A 19,577-nucleotide genomic window follows, 5' to 3' on the forward strand; every position below is an offset into this window, starting at 1 on the left:
ACCAACACGGGCATCAGATGTAGTGTGGTTGGATTCAAATGTTCTTGAACGTTATCTTTCACAAGATTCGAAAAGTCAATAAACTTGAAAGTCTTCTTGTATCTTTTTGGTACACTTTTAGAGCTTTCTTCAAAATGACTTCATCACTTTCTATGTTTTTACATTGATGTTTCAAGTTGTTATACAAATCATTAAACAACATGACTTACTTGTTTGTGGTCCCCCATTTTGAGTAAATTTGGTGTTTTGAATGATACTGAAGAAACTTCATTCTTTTGTGGAACCTTTTTGTCACCCACATCCAAAAACAATCATGTTTTTGGTCTTTTCATGTTGTCGCATCTTCTAAAATATCGATCCATGATTGTGCCAATACGAACACTTCTTCGGGATCACATCCTTTAACCACCGATTTCTCTTTTCTTTTATTTGGTGCTCGATTGAACGAATTCGGCTTTGGAATAAAAAATGGATGTTTGAAGTTGTGATTTTGTTTGTTAACAAATTCAGGTTAAGACAAAAATTTAAACGGATTAAAATTCGGGTCGGTTACAGGTTGTAGTTGTGTTTGTGTTTGTGTTGGTCGTTACGGTTGTGAGAATTGTTGTGGATAATACGGTAACATACCGCCATAGTGATAAAAGGGGGAGAATAAATCGATTGATCATAAGAAGGTGTTGGGGTATTTCTAATGGGTGTTGTTTGATTGTTTGGGTTGTTGGAAGAAGACATGTTGAGAGTTTTTGAAAAAAAGATAATGAAAGATAAAGAAATTTGATTGAAGTTTGGTAAATTAAGGGATGATAAGTTTCATATATAGGTAAAAAAAAATAATAAAATAAAAATAATTCAAAACATTTTGACCGTTCAAATGGTCAAAGGAACAAGCAAAGCGCTGCCAAATTCGACTGCAGTGTGGCGAGACTGCATTGGAGACCACATACGGGGGGTATTCTTCCTACCATCGTGGTAAGGGTTGCGGCTAAACCGCACCCACTCCCTATGGTCTAACATTTCAACACTATTTCCTCAGTTGGTGTTATAACACCATGGGTGACATTACATGTGATAAAATGACTTAACATGTTTCTTATACCTAATAGTTTAAGAATATATTAATCGGGCTCGATTTTTCAAGACCGATCCAAATCATCTGTGAAGATATTTAAGTGTTGCTATTTATCGACCGATTCAAGAGTGTACATTCCATTTGATCCTTTTTCTAAGTTAAAAATATATCCTTCTAGAAGAACATAAAAATAGTTGCATTGAAAGGTATTGGTCATAATAAAGACCCTGAAAATTGTATATGTCATGATCAACCTAATAAATGGTATTAGAGAAGATTCTATTCAATCATTTGTGAAGATATTTAAGTGTTGCCATTTATCAACCGATTCAAGAGTGTACAGGTCACTTGATCCTTTATGTAAGTAAAAAGGATATCTAGAAGAACATAAGAATAGTTGCATTGAAAGGTATTGGTCATAATAAAGGCCCTGGAAAATGTATATGTCATGGTCAACATAATAAATGGTATTAGAGAAGATTCTATTCAATGATCAATATCTACTCACACCTAATTTAAATTCTTTCCCTATTCTCAATCATCAAAATGCTCCTAATTATATCAAATGTAAAGGGTTGTTCAGAACGAAGCATTTGAGAGCTTCTAGCGTTTGACAAAACGCTCCGTTTTTAACAGAAAGCCTCGTTTGGCACTACAAAATTCTAGAGTTTAATTTAAACAAAATGATCCAAATCCAAATACTACTTCACGTAGCGTTTAACAAAATGTTACCAGCTAGAAGCTAGAAGCTACTCGCTACCCGCTATCAGCTATCAGCTATTTTTATCGAGCACGCCCAAAATCTCTCAAGAAATCCTTATTTTGCAAGAAATCACTTTCTTTTTCTAGAAGAAACAATTGGTTATGTCTCTTTACACTACTAATCATCACATGAACGATATCTTAAATGAATGTCCTTATAAACCTATGTTTGTGCTCACAACTGGATTTCACTCTTGCACTTAAAAAAATTTACTTTACCAGAATTATGAAGATAAACGTCAAGTTGATTTGGATATTATAGCTACATTATCTATAGCAAAATCAATAATAACATTTATCTCATTATTAAAATTTGCTCATCTAAGGAAATGTTAAATATTTTATCAAATACTTTTGGAAATGAGTAGATACTATTATAAATGATAAATTCATCTAAGGGTGCATGAAAGGAGAATAATCTTTATATGATGAAGAAATATATTTGAAGGGAAACAAGGTAAACCAATAAGTTGTTACAAGAAAAATCTTTATATGATGAAGAAATATGTTTCAAGGATTCCAATAAGTTGTTAAGTATGACAAGTCTCTTTATCATTAGTATTTAATCTCTTTCTTCTAAAGACTTTAATAGTCCACATGTCACCTTTCTACACTTTTATTTTGCCACTTGGCATCTTCTTGTGAAGCGTTCTCTCTGATTCCCGCTCATCCTTATTTCATTCCAGCTTGCAGAGCAATCTCCTATAAATCAGCAATTGATCCTAAATTTGAATTTTGAAAGAGTTAATTGATACTTGATAGAGTTTCCATCTATATCCAATAATATTTCTATTATATGTAAGATCCTAATTTTTATGAGAGAAAAAGAATTGTTCTTCCTTTCTTTCACACATACATACAAGGCAGGGTCGCACCCAAACTTCCCTTTCTCTATCGTCACCACCATGCAATGTTTATTTTGGTTATAAATGGGTGTTTTTTTATAGATTCAAAGGTGGGAGAAAAAAAGATTTACTATGTAATGATGAATGTGGATTATGATTTCTCCATAAGTGGATCCAATGGCTAAAGTAAGATGCATCCTGATACTCTTTTCATGAGCTTATTCATTATTTACTTAAATTTTCTTATTCACGTCTTTGTTATATTCATAAGTTTTTATTTAATACAGATGCTAAACCTTTTTCATTCAATTTATTTGTCTATTAATCTTTATCATATTCTATTTGCTAAACCTTTTTCTTTTCTTTATAAATATGATTCATGTCCTAACATGACCCTCAAGTTTCTGGTATGTTCGTAACATTTTATTTTTTTTACAATTATACAAATAACATTTAACTTAAATTACTTAATTTAATATACAGGTAGAGGTCAAGAAAATTTTTAAGAAAAAAAGATCTCGATATATTTTTTTTTTCTAAAAATCATCATGTCAGTAAGGTTTAATGCATGAAATAGCATTGCGTGTTGCTGGGGTTGGGCAAATATGAATGAAAGTAAGTAAATTACATTAATATAAATTTGGAATTAGATGTAATATATTTCATAAATTCAATTATGCAAATGATTGACAAGAAAATTTTACAAGAAACATTTTTGAAGTACTTTTAGTTAACTAGCACATATTTAAAAAATGATCGTCATATAAGGTTTTCTTATCTATTTACAAGAAGATTTTACAACACGTGTTACAGTGTGTGCATGTGTTGTGTTTCACCTTGACTACTGACTGTATACAAAGTTTATTGCAGCCTAAGTTTAAATGTTAGATAACATCCTACTTTTAACTTAAAAGTGTTAATAACATCCTAAGTTTAATTTCTAAGTGTTAAATAGCATCCTACTTTTAGCTTTTAATTCTTAAATAACATCCTACTTATCAATCATATCCTAGCAAGTGTTGGGTTTGATTTTACCAACTTAAATGCCATAATTGATTTTGTTCTTCGAAGGTTAGAAGATGAGGTTGGAGAAGAAGAAATGTATGATTCTATTAATAGGGAAAACAAAGATAAAAAGAAAATGGCTAAATACAAGAATTAGCAATCATTTTTTCATTTGTTTTCTTCTTATTATTGGAATATATTTTTTTATTCCTACAATAGCCATGTATTTTCATGTAAATTTTATTACATCATTGTATATTGAAAAGTACCGTGCTTTTTTTAATTTTTTTTAGTTTTATTTTAACACTAATATTATATTTTCTATCAATTGTGATCAAGTAACGAATAGATTAGACCAAATAAATTAAACAACGTGAAATAAAAAAATAATCAAGCCCAATTTCCTACATGAACCAAAACATCATAAAATAATAGAACATTGAATCTCTACATTTATATCGAAATCTTACAAATTTGCATCTGAAAGACCAGATTTAACTCCAAAAGTCACTTTTCGAAAAGGAGATTTAACTAGGTCAAAGTGGGAAAATATATCTCTTAAGGATTATCAAACATGAAAACATATTATTTTTTTATTTTAAGTTATGAACCTATGTATCACACATTAACACATAACACTCAGTAAATAAATTAATGATTTGTAATGTAATGAACAATGATTATTATATTTAGGTAATATATTTTTTATTTTTTCCCATACATCGCCTAAAAAGTTGTACATTTAAAAAGTTATTGGTTATTGTTTAATAAGTTAAAGTTGATTCCAACATCCATATCATCCATATCAAGATATAACTACAAACAAGAATACTGCACAAACAAGTCCTTGTAAACAAATTGGAATATTAGTTCATCCTGATAGGATCTTTACAAGCATCATCTTGCAAAGCTTAAAATGATCATAGATAAAAAAAAATCTCAATCGACTTTTATTTACATATATGAGCGGATTTGAATTAGATTTCACAACTTTATGGAAGGGAAGTTAAATTCCTTCCTTAATTGGATTTTTAATGGAATTCAATTCTACGCTAATTTGTAACCAAAAGCCGTAATAAAATGTTAGTGAATTTCAATACGAGTTGAATCCCATGAATTCTAACGAATCGACATGCTTATCGGTATTATCCCATCTTTTCTTACCCTTATTCTATAGAAAAACCATTGATGCTTATCAATATTATCCACATTGTAATTACCATTTGATCTTCAAGAACAAGTTTGTTACACAAATCACAATTTACATGATTTAACTGACTTAATTTACATGAACACTTGGAAACCATTTTATATATATAATCAATTAGACTGTGAGTTAACAAAGAACATTTATGCCAGAATCAAAAACCATAGATTCAAAGAAGCAAAAGACAATAAGCAGCCTACTTATCAACTTGATTGAGTTTGCCTAAACCATCGCAACGAGCACAAACGATCTGAGTCTGGTCTTTCCTGGCTGCATTTGCCCTCAACGTCACACCCGATTTCCTGACGAACCCTGCGCCATCGCACTCAGGGCACCTGCCAAACGCAAACATAATCGAATTAAATCATCAATTAACCACAATACATATATAATATATACTTAATACATATAAATGATGAATCGTTGGTGGATAAGATTTGTTAAACGTACGTGTCCTTGCGTGAGAAAAGTATCGGGAATGCTGTTCCCAGCAGTGCGACGGCAGCTGCGCCGGCGATCAGGTAAGTTGTGCCTTCGGAGGATACATCACCCACGGCGGAGACCACAGTCAGAGATCCCCGCTTCTTCTGGTTCTGGTTCAGAAATTGAAGTGTAGGTGAGGGCGACGTGGTGCGACCATGAACAGATGGTTTGTTGGAGGCGGAGGCGGAGAGAGTTGGTAGGGGAGATATGGTGGCCATTTTTGTTTTGTTTGGTTCATTTTCGAGACCAGTGTGCAGTTTTGTAACATGGATCATACTCTCATGTCCATTGATATTGAGGGTTCCATATTCCAATCCTGGATAAGGATAAGAATGGACCCACATTCACTTACCAACCAGACTTCAACTTTTTATTACGTTTTATTGGTAGGCCAACGTTACAGAAAAATAGACCGCAGATAAAAAAAATAATGTCGGCATTAGATTTAGACCTCGTTACGGCTAAAATAGACACATAGAACTAGAAAGCCTTCTATCTTCTTTGACCTTTATACAACAGCAACTACAAGTCTCAAACTGACCACATTGAAGCCTTGAATTTTCTTCGCCTACTTCACTGTGCAAAACGAAAATCATGTGTAAATTAAGCAAACAAAGAGAAGGTAAGTTAATCTGAACAATAGCACATACATGAGTAAATACTAAATAATAATATAAGCAAAAGAATAAGAGGACCTTCATATGAGGCAAACAAAAAAAATGGGATTCTTCCTCTCTCATGCTCCTTGTTTGACCAACATACAAGACATAATGACAAGTCAACAACTACTCTATAAAATTTTCGAATTCGCACAAGACTCTTGAGGTTGCCCTTCATTTGAAAACAACCCATATTAATGTTAGTTGTGACATTTACCTCCATATCCTCTTCTTTACGGGTCATAGACCTTAAAGATACTTTGTCTTAACAATGTTGATGCTAATTTTGTAGTCCTTTCTCTTCTAACTTTGACCTCTAGGTGTCCAACCATGCGTTCAACATAATCCTACACTCTGCCACCAACATGAAGCATTCAATAAGGTACTTTCCCCACCATGTCACGAGACATCTCATCCCAATATCAAGGCAAATATATACAAATTAAGGTCGAACCTTGATGGAGCCTAATTTCTACCGGGAATGATAATGTGTCTCCAACACGGTCTGAAAACATGTTGTAGACCGGCAATACATATCACACATAGTTATGACATCTCTCGAGGACTTGTCTAGATTACAATGTCCTCGAAATCACCTCACTGGGGATATTATTATACGCCTTCTATAGGTCAATGAACACCATATGGAGAGCCCTATTTCTCCATACGATGGCTAAGGAAATGAGTCGACTCAATTGTCAACCTCCCAAGCATGAAACCGAATAAGTTTCTAAAACAACTGTGTGCATTTAACTCAACCTCCATTACTCTCTCTCTCCCTCTCTCCCATAACTACTCTTGGTTTCATGGTATTTCTGCAACTTCAGGCATTACCTTTTTCCTATAAATTAGGATTTTACGTTTAGTTCTTGAGTTTTAGCAAAGAAAAAAAAGGAAAGAATGTAAGAAGAAAAAGGAAAGTGCAAGAAAATTGTTGTTGGATCACATATTTGTATAGATTCGATGATACAAAATATATGCATTATAGTTACAATTTATCTGCTCATTGTAGATAGACAGTCTTGTCTAAGTAAGTGTAAATAATACAACTTAGACAAGCTGATCTGTCTCTTGTGTAGTTAGTCAATATGAAGATATACTGATGGAAGTTCATATGTCGAAGACTGAAGATCATCCTTTGATGAGAAAAATACCCTAAAGACTCTATCAGCACCGAATGCACGAAGACACCATTCATTGAAGACTGATCAGTGTATCCATACGTTGAAGGTCCTACACTGATGACACAATGATCGTGTAATACATTGATGACACTCGCTGATGATTATACTGTTGGAATAGTGTCTAAGGCTATAACTATATTCGGTTGTGCATGGTCCTTTTGGGTTGCCTTCACCATAGTAACTTGAAGGATGATTTGTTAAGAGAGAGTAAATATTATAAGAAATAATATTTGGCTATTTGATTAATATAAGTCATAAATTAATTGGTATTAATTTGGTGACTTAAAGAGATTAATTAAATAAGAGGGTATAAACTGTCAATTGTTTGATAGTTAGACTTTAGACTGTAAATCCATTTGGATATACCTTGGACGGATTCTAAGAGCTTTAGGATAGCTCAAATCGTCCATAGGGTTATCTATGGAATGGATTTGGATAGCCTTAAGAGAAGATTATCCAATTAGGGTTTAGGTTGAAACCCTTAAGGAGTCTACAAGTATAAATAGACCTTAGGGGTGAGGGAATTCGACACACAACCTTAAGCAAGGAATCTCTGGCCGAATTCCTCCCCTCTCCTCTCTCCTAAATCATCTGGCTTGCTATTGGTGTTTGTAAGCCATTAGAGGAGTGACATTTGTGACTCTAGAAGCTCCAAGACAAACAAGATCAACAAGGAACTCAAAGGTATGATTCTAGATCTGTTTCAATATTGTTATTTAACCTAATTAGCCATTAGAAGTCTTGGATTCAAAAGCATGTTTATTAGAAAGCCTAGATCCAAGCATTAGGGTTTTGCATGCGCACATAGGAAAGTTCTTCTGGCTAAAACCCATCAGTGGTATCAGAGCCTAGCTTGGTTTTCTTTAAATTGTTGCTTGATTAACTGAAACAAACCTGCAAAATTCGATTTTTTGGGTTTTGAGTCACTGACTCGGCGAGTTCCAAGGTGGACTCGACGAGTAGGCCTGACTCGGCGAGTCCCCTTGTGCACTCGGCGAGTCCAGGCGTCAGGAATGGCCAGATTCGGGATTTTTTCATAATTATCTTATGGAAACTTACCTTAATCATATTGTATCAATCTAAATCCGATTTTTTGATAAATATGACTATTATCTTGATCTAATTAAAGATATTTATCATCTAATAAAATATTTAATTTCCTTATATGATAATGATTAATTATTTTTGTAATTATCTTGAATGAAATCAAAGATAAATCAAATAAAGATAATTAGAATATTAATTGTTAATTGGAATTATTTGTTATTTGATCCTCCATGTTTTAAATGTTTAAAACCTACCCTAAAGTTTTGAAATTTATATTTGTGATTAAAAGTTTTAATTAGACAACTTAAATTTCAAACCCTAGATTTTGAAAAGTTTAAAATGCAACCCTATACTAATATGATATTACTAGTATAATATATATATATATATATATGTATAACTAAATGCTAGTCTTACCGTTAGTAGGCCTCATTCACGAAGCCGATCTATAAGGTGGGTATAAGGTTGCGGCCTATAAAATGGCGCTTAATGGGTGTACACTCACACCCACCGCTTGCTTGATTGGTGGAGGGTCGTTAGTCGAACGGGTAGGATAGGGCAACCTCATCCTCTCATTAAAAGTATAATAAGAAATACGAAGTAACTAAACATTTTTAAAAATTTTCCAATCTTAGTTACTTTAGGAAAAGTGAATTGATGCAATCCCATGAAATTACACTTTGCACCTTGCTAAGATGTTAGTGGAGCGTGTGTGGTTTACCGGCACACTAATTGGTTCTAAGCGAAGGTGGCAAAGGGTGATTCATTGTTTATCATAGTTCGATGGAGCGTGTGTGGTTTACCGGCACATCGAATAGGTGATCGTTACAATGAAGGCACCACGTGAATTTGCATGGTAATTCACACCCGCTTTGTGATCCTCGGCATCCCAGTCACAAACAAGAGGGGCATATCGAGATTTAAACATGTCATTGAATAGTTCAATGAATCTCATCCGAACCTAGGAATTCTCAAAAACACTTAGGACTAATAGTTTAAGTTTTGTGATGGAGAATTAGTGAATCGTCATTCACTTACCTTCAATTTATTTGCATGTTAGATTACGGCATCCCTTTTCTAGTATGTAAATGTTATTGTTGGATCCTAGCCCTAATTTTCTTATTGGGTGATAATTAGGGATTCTTATTCTAATCTATCTTTTTCCTTTCTATAGATGTCAAACGCAAACAACGCTGCTGCTAGTTCTTTCACGTTGATGAGCCTTTGCCAAAAGGTCACCTTCGATGGAACGAACTTTAGCGAATGGATAAGATACATTCGCACCATTGCTCGCTATGAGGATAAAGAGTATGTCCTCGATGAGAAGCTCGAGAAAATCAACCCCGAAGTTGCTACTCCCGAAGAAATCACCGCCTTCGAAACTCATGAGCGAGATGCAACGAAGGTACATTGCATCATGATCGCCACCATGAACTCCGAATTCCAAAAGTCCTACGAGGACATGTATCCATACGAGATGCATCAAGACTTGTTGGAGAGGTACCACCAAAACGCGAGACAAGAGCGTTACGAGATTTTCACTAACATGATTTCCGCTAAGATGGGTCATGGAGAATCTCTTACCGTGCACCTGCAAAAGATGCAAAGGTATGTCGACCGCCTTCGCAAGTTAAATGTTGACTTCGGCGAAGACTTGGCGATCGACATGGTGCTTCACTCTTTGCCTCCAATGTACAACCAATTTAGGATGACCTACCACATGAACAAAGAGGAGGTCACTCTAAGTAAACTCCAAGGTCTCTTGAGGGTTGCTGAGAGCAATTTCAAGGACAAGTCTGTTGCACCAACTCCCAATCCATCCGCTGCTCCTGTCTTGGCTATTGGTCAAGGGAAGGGAAAGAAGAGGAAAGCTTCTTCGAACAACTATCGCAAGGTGAAAGCCCGAGATGGTTCCTCTTCTAGTGGGACCAAAGTTGATCCCTCTAAGCCCTGCTCTAACCCGAAGGAGGCAGAGTGCCACCACTGCCACAAGATAGGACATTGGAAGAGAAGCTGCCCGGACTACCTGCAAGCCATCAAGGAAGGAAAGATCAAGCCATCTTTCGCAGGTATATACGCAATCAAATCTAACGATTCTAGTCATGCTATTTCTTGGGTTCTTGACACCGGTTGTGGTTATCACATTTGTTCTAATGTGCAGGGACTAAGAAGAAGTAGGGATGTGGAGCAAGGAAGGATCAATCTAATCATGGGGAACAGAAGATCGTCGCCTGTGACCAAGATTGGAATGTATTCTTTAGTGCTTAGAAATAGTTTAGTTTTAGATTTGAACAATTGTTGCTATTCGCCAGAAATGGCTAGAAACATCATTTCATTTCATGGTTTATATAGACAAGGATTTAGATTTTCTTTTAATAATGAGAATGGTTCTATTTTGGGTTATCTAAATGGTGTCTTTTACTTTGAAGTTATACCATGTAATGGAATATATGAAACTGTTATGATTGTTGATAACTTAGGCAATGATGTTTTGAATATTGATTCTTCCACTAGTATGGATAAAGCATCCTTGTGGCATTGTCGTCTTGGACATGTCAACAAGAAACGCATAGCCCAACTCCAAAAGGATGGAGTGTTGGAGTCATTCGACATTAGGGAAGATGACACATGTGAGTCTTGTTTACTTGGAAAGATGACTAAGTCACCCTTCACGAGTACTTGTGAAAGGGGTGAGGGACTATTGGACCTAATACATACCGATGTATGTGGACCTTTTAGATCAACCGCAAAGGATGGAAACCGCTTCTATGTGACTTTTACCGATGACTATAGTAGATATGGGTATCTCTACTTAATCAAGCAAAAGTCGGACACTTTTGAAAAGTTCAAAGAGTTCAAGAATGAAGTGGAGAATCAATTGGGCAGGAAAATCAAGATGCTTCGATCCGATCGAGGAGGAGAGTACCTAAGTCTTGAATTCCACGAGTATCTCAAGGAGTGTGGAATAGTTTCGCAATTGATGCCTCCTAGGACACCGCAGTTGAATGGTGTGGCAGAAAGGCGTAATCGAACCTTATTGGATATGGTTCGCTTTATGATGAGTCGTGCTTCACTACCTATCTTCTTTTGGGGGTATGCCTTAGAGACTGCCGCCCATATCCTTAACCGAGTCCCTACTAAGAAGGTTGCCAAAACACCTCACGAGATGTGGACCGGGAAAGCTCCCTCGTTGGTACATATCAAGGTTTGGGGTTGCGAGGTTTTCGTAAGACGAGATACTCACGACAAGCTTGAACCTCGAAGTGAGCGATGTATTTTCATCGGCTACCCGCAAACATCCTTTGGATATCTCTTCTATAGACCGAAAGATAATGTTGTCTTTGTTGCGAGGAGAGGAGTTTTCCGAGTGCGAGAACTCATAAGCCAAGGAGACAGTGGGAGGCAAATCGAACTTGAAGAGATTCAAGAATCGATAGATGAAGGAACCTCTACCGCTGGCATTCAACCCGAGGAGGAAACTCCGATTGAACCGATTGACGAATCCTTACCTCTTAGACGTTCCGATAGAGTTAGAGTTCAACCCCAGTTTTATGGTTTTCATGTTACTACCGAAGGGGACACGTATATTAGTGATGGTACACTAGTAAATCTTGATGAACCTAATAGCTATAAGGAAGCCATGGCAGGCCCGGAGTCTGCGAAATGGAAAGAGGCGATGGATAGCGAGATCCAATCCATGTACGATAACCAAGTTTGGAATTTGGTTGATTATGTACCCGAACGTAAGACCGTAGGGTGCAAGTGGATCTTCAAGAAGAAGACCGACGTGGATGGGAACGTACACACATATAAAGCGCGATTGGTCGCGAAGGGCTTTACTCAAACTCCCGGAGTTGACTATGATGAGACCTTCTCACCAGTTGTGAAGATTAAATCTATTAGAGTAATGCTAGCAATTGCCGCATTTCATGATTATGAGATTTGGCAAATGGATGTCAAGACCGCTTTCCTTAACGGAAAGTTGGCTGAGGATGTTTACATGGCTCAGCCAGAGGGGTTTGTGGATCCGAAGCATCCGAATAGAGTGTGTAAGCTTGAGAAGTCCATTTATGGACTTAAGCAAGCGTCTCGCAGATGAAATCTTTGCTTCGATGAGAAAGTCAATGAGTTTGGATTTGTACGAAGCGAAGACGAATCTTGTGTATATGTCAAAGCCAGTGGGAGTATAGTAAGCTTTCTCGTTCTATATGTCGATGACATATTACTCATAGGGAACGACGTCCCGACTCTGCAGGAAGTTAAGTCCTGGATCGAAAAGTGTTTTGCTATGAAGGACCTCGGAGAGGCTTCTTACATTTTGGGAATAAGGATAGTAAGAGAAAGAAGTAAGAGACTAATTGGACTTAGTCAGAATACTTACTTGGAGAAGGTACTAAAACGTTTTAGTATGGAAAACTCAAAGAAGGGAGAACTACCGATACAAGGAAATGCCAAGTTGAGTAAGACTCAAAGTCCGAGTACCGAAGCTGAGATAGCATAAATGAGCCGAGTACCATACGCTTCCGCAGTTGGCTCAATCATGTACGCTATGACTTGTACTCGCCCTGATGTAGCCTTCGCTTTGAGCATGGTTAGCAGATATCAAGGGAATCCTGGCAAAGCACATTGGATTGCGGTGAAGAACATCCTTAAGTACCTTCAGAGGACGAAAGAATGGTTCTTAGTCCTTGGAGGGAGTGATGACTTGAAGGTGCGAGGGTATAGCGACGTCAGCTTTCAGACCGACAGGGACAACTACCGTTCGCAGTCGGGCTGGGTCTTTACCCTAAATGGAGGAGCAGTGACATGGAAAAGTTCCAAGCAGGAAACCGTAGCTGATTCAACGTGCGAATCAGAGTACATCGCAGCGAGCGAAGCGTCGAAGGAGGCAATATGGCTAAAGAACTTCATCGGTGATCTTGGAGTTGTGTCGGCCATAAAGGAGCCCATGGAGATTTTCTGTGATAACGAAGGTGCGGTTGCCTTGACCAAGGAACCGAGGGATCATGGTAGATCTCGACATATCGACAGAAAATATCACTTCATTAGACATCGTGTAGAAGAAGGACAACTCGTAGTGAAGAGGATATCATCAGAAGATAACCCAGCAGATCCGCTTACGAAGGGACTGAGTAGGGTTAAGCACTTGCAGCATGCTAGGAGTATTGGGCTGAAGGATGATATTAGTATAGATTAGATAGTATTAGAAACGTATAATAGATAAATGTAATTAACATTTGATGATTAAATAAAGGAGTTTTATTTATAAGTAAAGTTACTGTCACATGTTAGTTGTTTAACTATTGTTTCACTTTGCATGTTTTGACTTCCAGAATAATTGAGTTTATTAGGAATAATCGAATTATTCAAATGGTCCACAATCGTTCATATGTTGTGAGTAGATATGAATGAAGATTGTCATGAATTGGTGTGTAGAATGTCTAAATGGTGTTAGACATAGCAAGGGTTGCTGCAACGTTCATGAGTGCTTATGAACTGGTTTTGAGCATTGGAATAAACCCGCGCTTGCTGGAATCACCTTATGGAATACGATATAAAAGGTGATCGCGAGACGATAATATCATATAGTCTTAAAACCTAGATATATGGTTTATTATTTGTTAATTGATTGTGCATTGATAATGCGAAAACGCATCAGTAACTTGATGTTATAAAACGCATTGTTGTGTATAGTTGGTTAATGAATAAGTAAATGCATATAAGTCGAAGTTTATCTGTAAATTTTATCCTAAGAGGGTAGAAGAGATATCTTGGCCACTCGATGATTTGATTTGACTTATGTGTCGGGCCCGGTCAGAACTGAATTGATGTGTTCGATTAAGTTCTATGTCAAATAAATCGGAGATCGAGAAATCTAAATGCTTGACTAACCATTCCATAGGATTGTCAGCATGATATCTAACAGAGGACTGTACGATCCCTTATCTAAAGGACAAGATTGATTAGATCAGAGTTGACAGCGTCTTTGAGAGCTACGATTGCAAACCGAATTGTACTTGTATAGTAACTAGACTTATCCAAGTGGGAGACTGTTGGAATAGTGTCTAAGGCTATAACTATATTCGGTTGTGCATGGTCCTTTTGGGTTGCCTTCACCATAGTAACTTGAAGGATGATTTGTTAAGAGAGAGTAAATATTATAAGAAATAATATTTGGCTATTTGATTAATATAAGTCATAAATTAATTGGTATTAATTTGGTGACTTAAAGAGATTAATTAAATAAGAGGGTATAAACTGTCAATTGTTTGATAGTTAGACTTTAGACTGTAAGTCCATTTGGATATACCTTGGACGGATTCTAAGAGCTTTAGGATAGCTCAAATCGTCCATAGGGTTATCTATGGAATGGATTTGGATAGCCTTAAGAGAAGATTATCCAATTAGGGTTTAGGTTGAAACCCTTAAGGAGTCTACAAGTATAAATAGACCCTAGGGGTGAGGGAATTCGACACACAACCTTAAGCAAGGAATCTCTGGCCGAATTCCTCCCCTCTCCTCTCTCCTAAATCATCTTGCTTGCTATTGGTGTTTGTAAGCCATTAGAGGAGTGACATTTGTGACTCTAGAAGCTCCAAGACAAACAAGATCAACAAGGAACTCAAAGGTATGATTCTAGATCTGTTTCAATATTGTTATTTAACCTAATTAGCCATTAGAAGTCTTGGATTCAAAAGCATGTTTATTAGAAAGCCTAGATCCAAGCATTAGGGTTTTGCATGCGCACATAGGAAAGTTCTTATGGCTAAAACCCATCATATACTCTGCTAAAGCTGAAGCTACATGAGTTGAAGCTGAAGTTTATCAACGTGTGACTTCCAGACGCTGACATTGATGCTTTGATCAATGTGCCGGTGCTGATGTCCAAATATGGAGCATATAAGATTTACTTAGTGAAGAAGTATTATGAAGATCTGATCTGATCCATTTCTTATATATCATATCTATATTTATTACTGAAGAATCAATCCCATCAAATCATGGATTTTATATAAACGAAGATATGGTGAATCTACATAAGTATTTTGAAGATCTGATCTGATCCATTTCTTATATACCATATCTATATTTTATTACTGAAGAATCAATCCCATCAAATCATGGATTTAATATAAACGAAGATATGGTGAATCTACAGAAGTATTTTAAAGATCTGATCTGATCCATTTCTTATATACCATATCTATATTTATTACTGAAGAATCAATCCCATCAAATCATGGATTTGATATAAACGAAGATATGGTGAATCTACAAAAGTTTTATCTCCTAGGTTTAGACTTTAGACTAGTATTTATACTAGTCTCATTAGTTGAGAGTTGATTTGTATTGTATTCTGAGAGTTAGAGTTTGTGTAGTGATATATCTGAGAGTTCTTGGTGAGTTCTTAGATTGTACTTGTTGGCTTTATGTCAACTGCTTTGTGCACCCGTTCTCTTTGTGAGAACATTTCTAAGTGAAAGACATCTTTATGAAATATTTGTGCTATTATTCCATGTTTTTATTAGATTCATACACAAGTGTTAGGGTTTAGAACCAATAATTGTATTTTGTGTTTTGGGTTGGAGAATAATTAAAAGAAAAATTAAATATTTTATTTTTTTTCTCTACAAATCCTTCCAAATTGAAAAGAAAGTTAGGAGAGAAGTTTTCCTTCTATTTCTTTCACTTCCTTCTTTTAATGAAATTAAGAAAAAAGAACTTCTTTTAATTTTCTTCTCACTTCCATCTATTTTCTTTTTCAGTTGTTTGTTATTATAGTTCAAAAATCAATTATATATTTAAATAGTCATACTTTCCTAAGGTATACATACAAAACTTGAATTGCAAATTGATCAATAATATTTGAGGTGGTTAAACATTATTTAATATTATACCGTTTCTCACATATATTTAGTCATTGCATTTTCAAAAAAGAAAAACAAATGTCTCCCATGACTCCTCCACAGTTTGGCACTCTTGAATGGTCTCATAAGTATTTTATTTTAATACAGTGATACTAAATTATTTGCAATATATTTTGGTTAAAAATCAACAAAGACTAATAGTAGCTAAAAAAATTTGGAAAATATATTAGTTAAAAGTTCACATACAACAAATACATTTTACTAGTAGTTTGCCAACAATAACTAAATGACTGAAATGTTCCCCCAATATACAATACCCTAATCCAATGCATGTGAAACGAATTGTAACTTATTCTGTCCTCAATCTTTCTGAAGTATTTGTATCATGATTCAGAATCTTGTTCAATACGAAACAAGTGTCTTCTTAGAGTCTTTACCAACTTATCACAGATTATTGTATTCTGAATCAAATAAGTTTCAGCTTGCATCTTACCATTGACAACTTCTCCATCTATGAAGTAGCTAATTCCTTCTTTTAACACAACCCCATGTTCACAACCCAATTGTAGCACCTCAGATGCACGAGATATGCCTCTTCCAAACTCAATCTCCAGCTCTGCCTTTTTCATAGCAGGTGCTAGCTTATTCTTTACCACCTCCACACATATACCAACACCAGTAACCTGAAAACAGATATATCTATTTACTTTTATTATTATCACTATAATAATAATAATAATTTTTTTTTTCTTCTAACCTTTTCCTGAGTCTTGAGCAATCCTTTTCTAGCAATTCTCATCCGTACAGCTGAATAAAATGGCAAGGCGTTTCCACCACATGTCACCTCATTTACTCTAAGTCCCTCTTGGCGTGATCTCAAATTTGATCTCACCTAGAAACAAGAGTTACAATTGGCTATCACATATTTAAAACTGATTTTATAACCATATATAATATACTAACCTGATTTATAAATATAATAAGAGTATCTGAACGACATAAAGAATAATGAATCTTGCGAAGTGCTCGTGTCATTATTCGTGATTGTGTCTCGATGATATTGTCACTTATTACACCTGTAATTTCACGTTGTGGGATGAGTGCAGCAACCTATAGAAATAAAGTCAATGAATTAGAAAACCAAGAGATCGATTGGACAAGATTTGAAAAAGTGGGTTTGATGATGAAGAGAGGAGGGCATTTATGTCTTTTGCTAAGATTTTTCCTTACACTGTCGATAACAATCACATCAACTGCTCCACTTTGTGTGAGGGTATCAACAATACTCAGCAAATTTTCAGCAGAATTTGGCTGTGAGATGAGAAGATTTTTGGTATTTACACCAACTGTTTCGAGCAGCAGGGGGTCCAGTGCATTCTCCACATCCAAGTAAGCACAATAACCTACCAAAAATAACTTATAATCATCATAAAATGTGAAAAACCTGCGCATTGTTTATATGTGGAATTAGACAACAGTGGAACGCACCTCCAAGCTTTTGAGCTTCCTTGATTACATTCAAAGCAAGTGTTGTCTTGCCTGATCCCTCTTGCCCATAAACCTCAACAATTCTTCCCTGTAATGTACACTTTGGTTGTTATTATTCTAGGGTTCATAATGATATAACTATTATGTATGTGTGTAATTTGCTAATACCATATAAGAAGCTACTAATCTAATTACCTTTGGTAATCCTCCAATTCCAAGAGCAAGATCAAGCTTCAAGGAGCCTGTGGATACTACAGGTTTCACTCTCGTGCGAAAAAATCGCTGCAAGAACAACATAGATTCCCCATCAAAATCACCTGCAAGTTCTGATAGGGCTGAATGAAGAGCTGTATGCTTTTCTGCAGCTTTAATATCATCATGAAGTTTATCATCTTCTAGGTCTGAGGCTTCAACTGCAAGCATATAATAGTCAATGACAAGAAAATTTAGACCAAGATGAGATTGTAACTGACATGGACAGATTTATACACCCTCAGAAAAGCTGATCACAACTTCATAATGCCCTCCATGGGATTTGCAGGAATTAGAATCCAATTCCACATGGCAACTACAGATTATTACAGAGTTAATCTAATAAACTTGAGATGTAGGTTAATCTGACTGTATCATCCCTACCAACTATGGACGATTCAATGTCTACCCATATATTATATTAGATATTTCATGGAGATGCATAAAGACAATCAAATATGTGCTGATACCGAAGAAATATATAATTTAACGGCGGGTTATACTATATATAAAAGGTATGCATAAAAAGGGGAGGGGGGCTCTGATTACCTGTAGATGAAAAATAACAATGGCTCATGTTTTTCCCGGTGATTCTTCCTTTGAGATTCTGAACTTTTCATAAACACCAAGAAGCAAAACACAAATATAGCTCAGAAAACATGTTACATAAGGAACGGCACAAATGCAAAAGAAATAAGGTGATTAGGGTGACTGCGACAGAGAACCTGTTGTTGTTTGCAGGTGGAAAGGAAACCGAAGAGTAGACTCGGTCGGAAGACATTATGGAATCGAATAGACTTGATTAAGAAAGGAATTTTTGAACTCATTTAGCTTCTGATCTTGTAGCTGGGCTCTTTAGGGTTACTGACGAACCATTTTATCAAATTTTCATCTTCGCCAGATGTCTCAACGCCTCCTCTAGTCTCGCACAGCTACAAAATTGACGGGGATTACTAGTCGGCAGTCGCCGCTCACGGAGAGCAAGGGCCGGTGCTCGAGGGGGAGCCGCAAACCTCCGTTTGATATTTTCCCCGCGCACACAAACCAGGTTTCATAATTTTTCGCAAGAATAAATTATAGATTAGTCCCTATACTATACCATTTGTTACATGTCTGGTCCTAAATATATAATTGTTGCAAATTTGGCTATGATTTTAGTTTATTGTAGATTTGATCGCTCATGTAAACCTATATGGTCAGTCCTCTCATCCCATGTTTTATTTCGTTGTGGATTTACAACGATTTTTTGCTTGTTTTATCAACTCGATTTGCTCCTCACATCCAATGTTTTATTATTTTTATATTATTTATATAAATATTAAATAGAATTAAAAGTAAGTTATACCATACCTCAACTCTTTCAAGCAACGTTTTAAAAACCGGTTTGAACCGGCCGGTCGAACCGGTTGGACCGGACACCGGGGAAGAAAACGGTTCAACTATTACCGGTTTTATGTCTATTTCTGAACCGGTCAGTTTTTACAAAAATCCGGTTGAACCGGTTCAATTAAGCTGGTTGAACCGGTTAAATTTAATAAAAACACATGGATACGAAACTTTTTGCATAATTAACTTTAGTATTTTTTTCACATTTATTGAAAGTTTTCTTAATAAAAACACATTATAAATGTTATGAAGTTTTTTGATGTGTTTATATTTATCTAGGACTTTATTTTCTTTTTAATGCATGTGGACTTATGTAAAACTT

The 19,577-nt window shown here is 35.8% G+C and overlaps 2 protein-coding genes across 2 annotated transcripts; both read right to left on the reverse strand.

Moving 5' to 3' along the window:
• Positions 1-4,964: 4,964 nt before the first annotated feature.
• On the reverse strand, positions 4,965-5,633 carry LOC145076776 (uncharacterized). Its single transcript, XM_079022568.1, has 2 exons — positions 5,339-5,633; positions 4,965-5,223 (listed from the first exon to the last, which is right to left on the reverse strand). The coding sequence occupies exons 1-2, from the start codon at positions 5,587-5,589 to the stop codon at positions 5,085-5,087; spliced, it is 390 nt and encodes a 129-aa protein (XP_078878694.1). The 5' UTR covers positions 5,590-5,633; the 3' UTR covers positions 4,965-5,084.
• A 10,701-nt stretch (positions 5,634-16,334) lies between these two features.
• On the reverse strand, positions 16,335-18,921 carry RECA3 (RECA homolog 3). Its single transcript, XM_079022428.1, has 8 exons — positions 18,595-18,921; positions 18,419-18,476; positions 17,813-18,030; positions 17,618-17,705; positions 17,360-17,532; positions 17,093-17,239; positions 16,887-17,021; positions 16,335-16,812 (listed from the first exon to the last, which is right to left on the reverse strand). Exons 1-8 carry the CDS (start codon positions 18,694-18,696, stop codon positions 16,513-16,515), a joined length of 1,221 nt encoding a protein of 406 aa, XP_078878554.1. The 5' UTR covers positions 18,697-18,921; the 3' UTR covers positions 16,335-16,512.
• Positions 18,922-19,577: the final 656 nt, after the last annotated feature.

This window comes from Lactuca serriola, chromosome 9, assembly GCF_051521515.1.
Source record: "Lactuca serriola cultivar US96UC23 chromosome 9, Lser_US96UC23_V15, whole genome shotgun sequence".
NCBI lineage: Eukaryota > Viridiplantae > Streptophyta > Magnoliopsida > Asterales > Asteraceae > Lactuca > Lactuca serriola.

Bases quoted from the DNA above. Each gene is read 5' to 3' on its own strand.
- RECA3 (XM_079022428.1), bottom strand. From the start codon at position 18,696: ATGAGTTCAAAAATTCCTTTCTTAATCAAGTCTATTCGATTCCATAAT. The intron at 17,706-17,812 runs GTAATTAGATTA...TGTACATTACAG, and splicing joins GAATTGGAGGATTACCAAAG to GGAAGAATTGTTGAGGTTTA. The intron at 17,022-17,092 runs GTTAGTATATTA...TCTTGTTTCTAG, and splicing joins TTATTATATTTATAAATCAG to GTGAGATCAAATTTGAGATC.
- LOC145076776 (XM_079022568.1), bottom strand. From the start codon at position 5,589: ATGGCCACCATATCTCCCCTACCAACTCTCTCCGCCTCCGCCTCCAAC. The intron at 5,224-5,338 runs GTACGTTTAACA...TGCGTTTGGCAG, and splicing joins CTTTTCTCACGCAAGGACAC to GTGCCCTGAGTGCGATGGCG.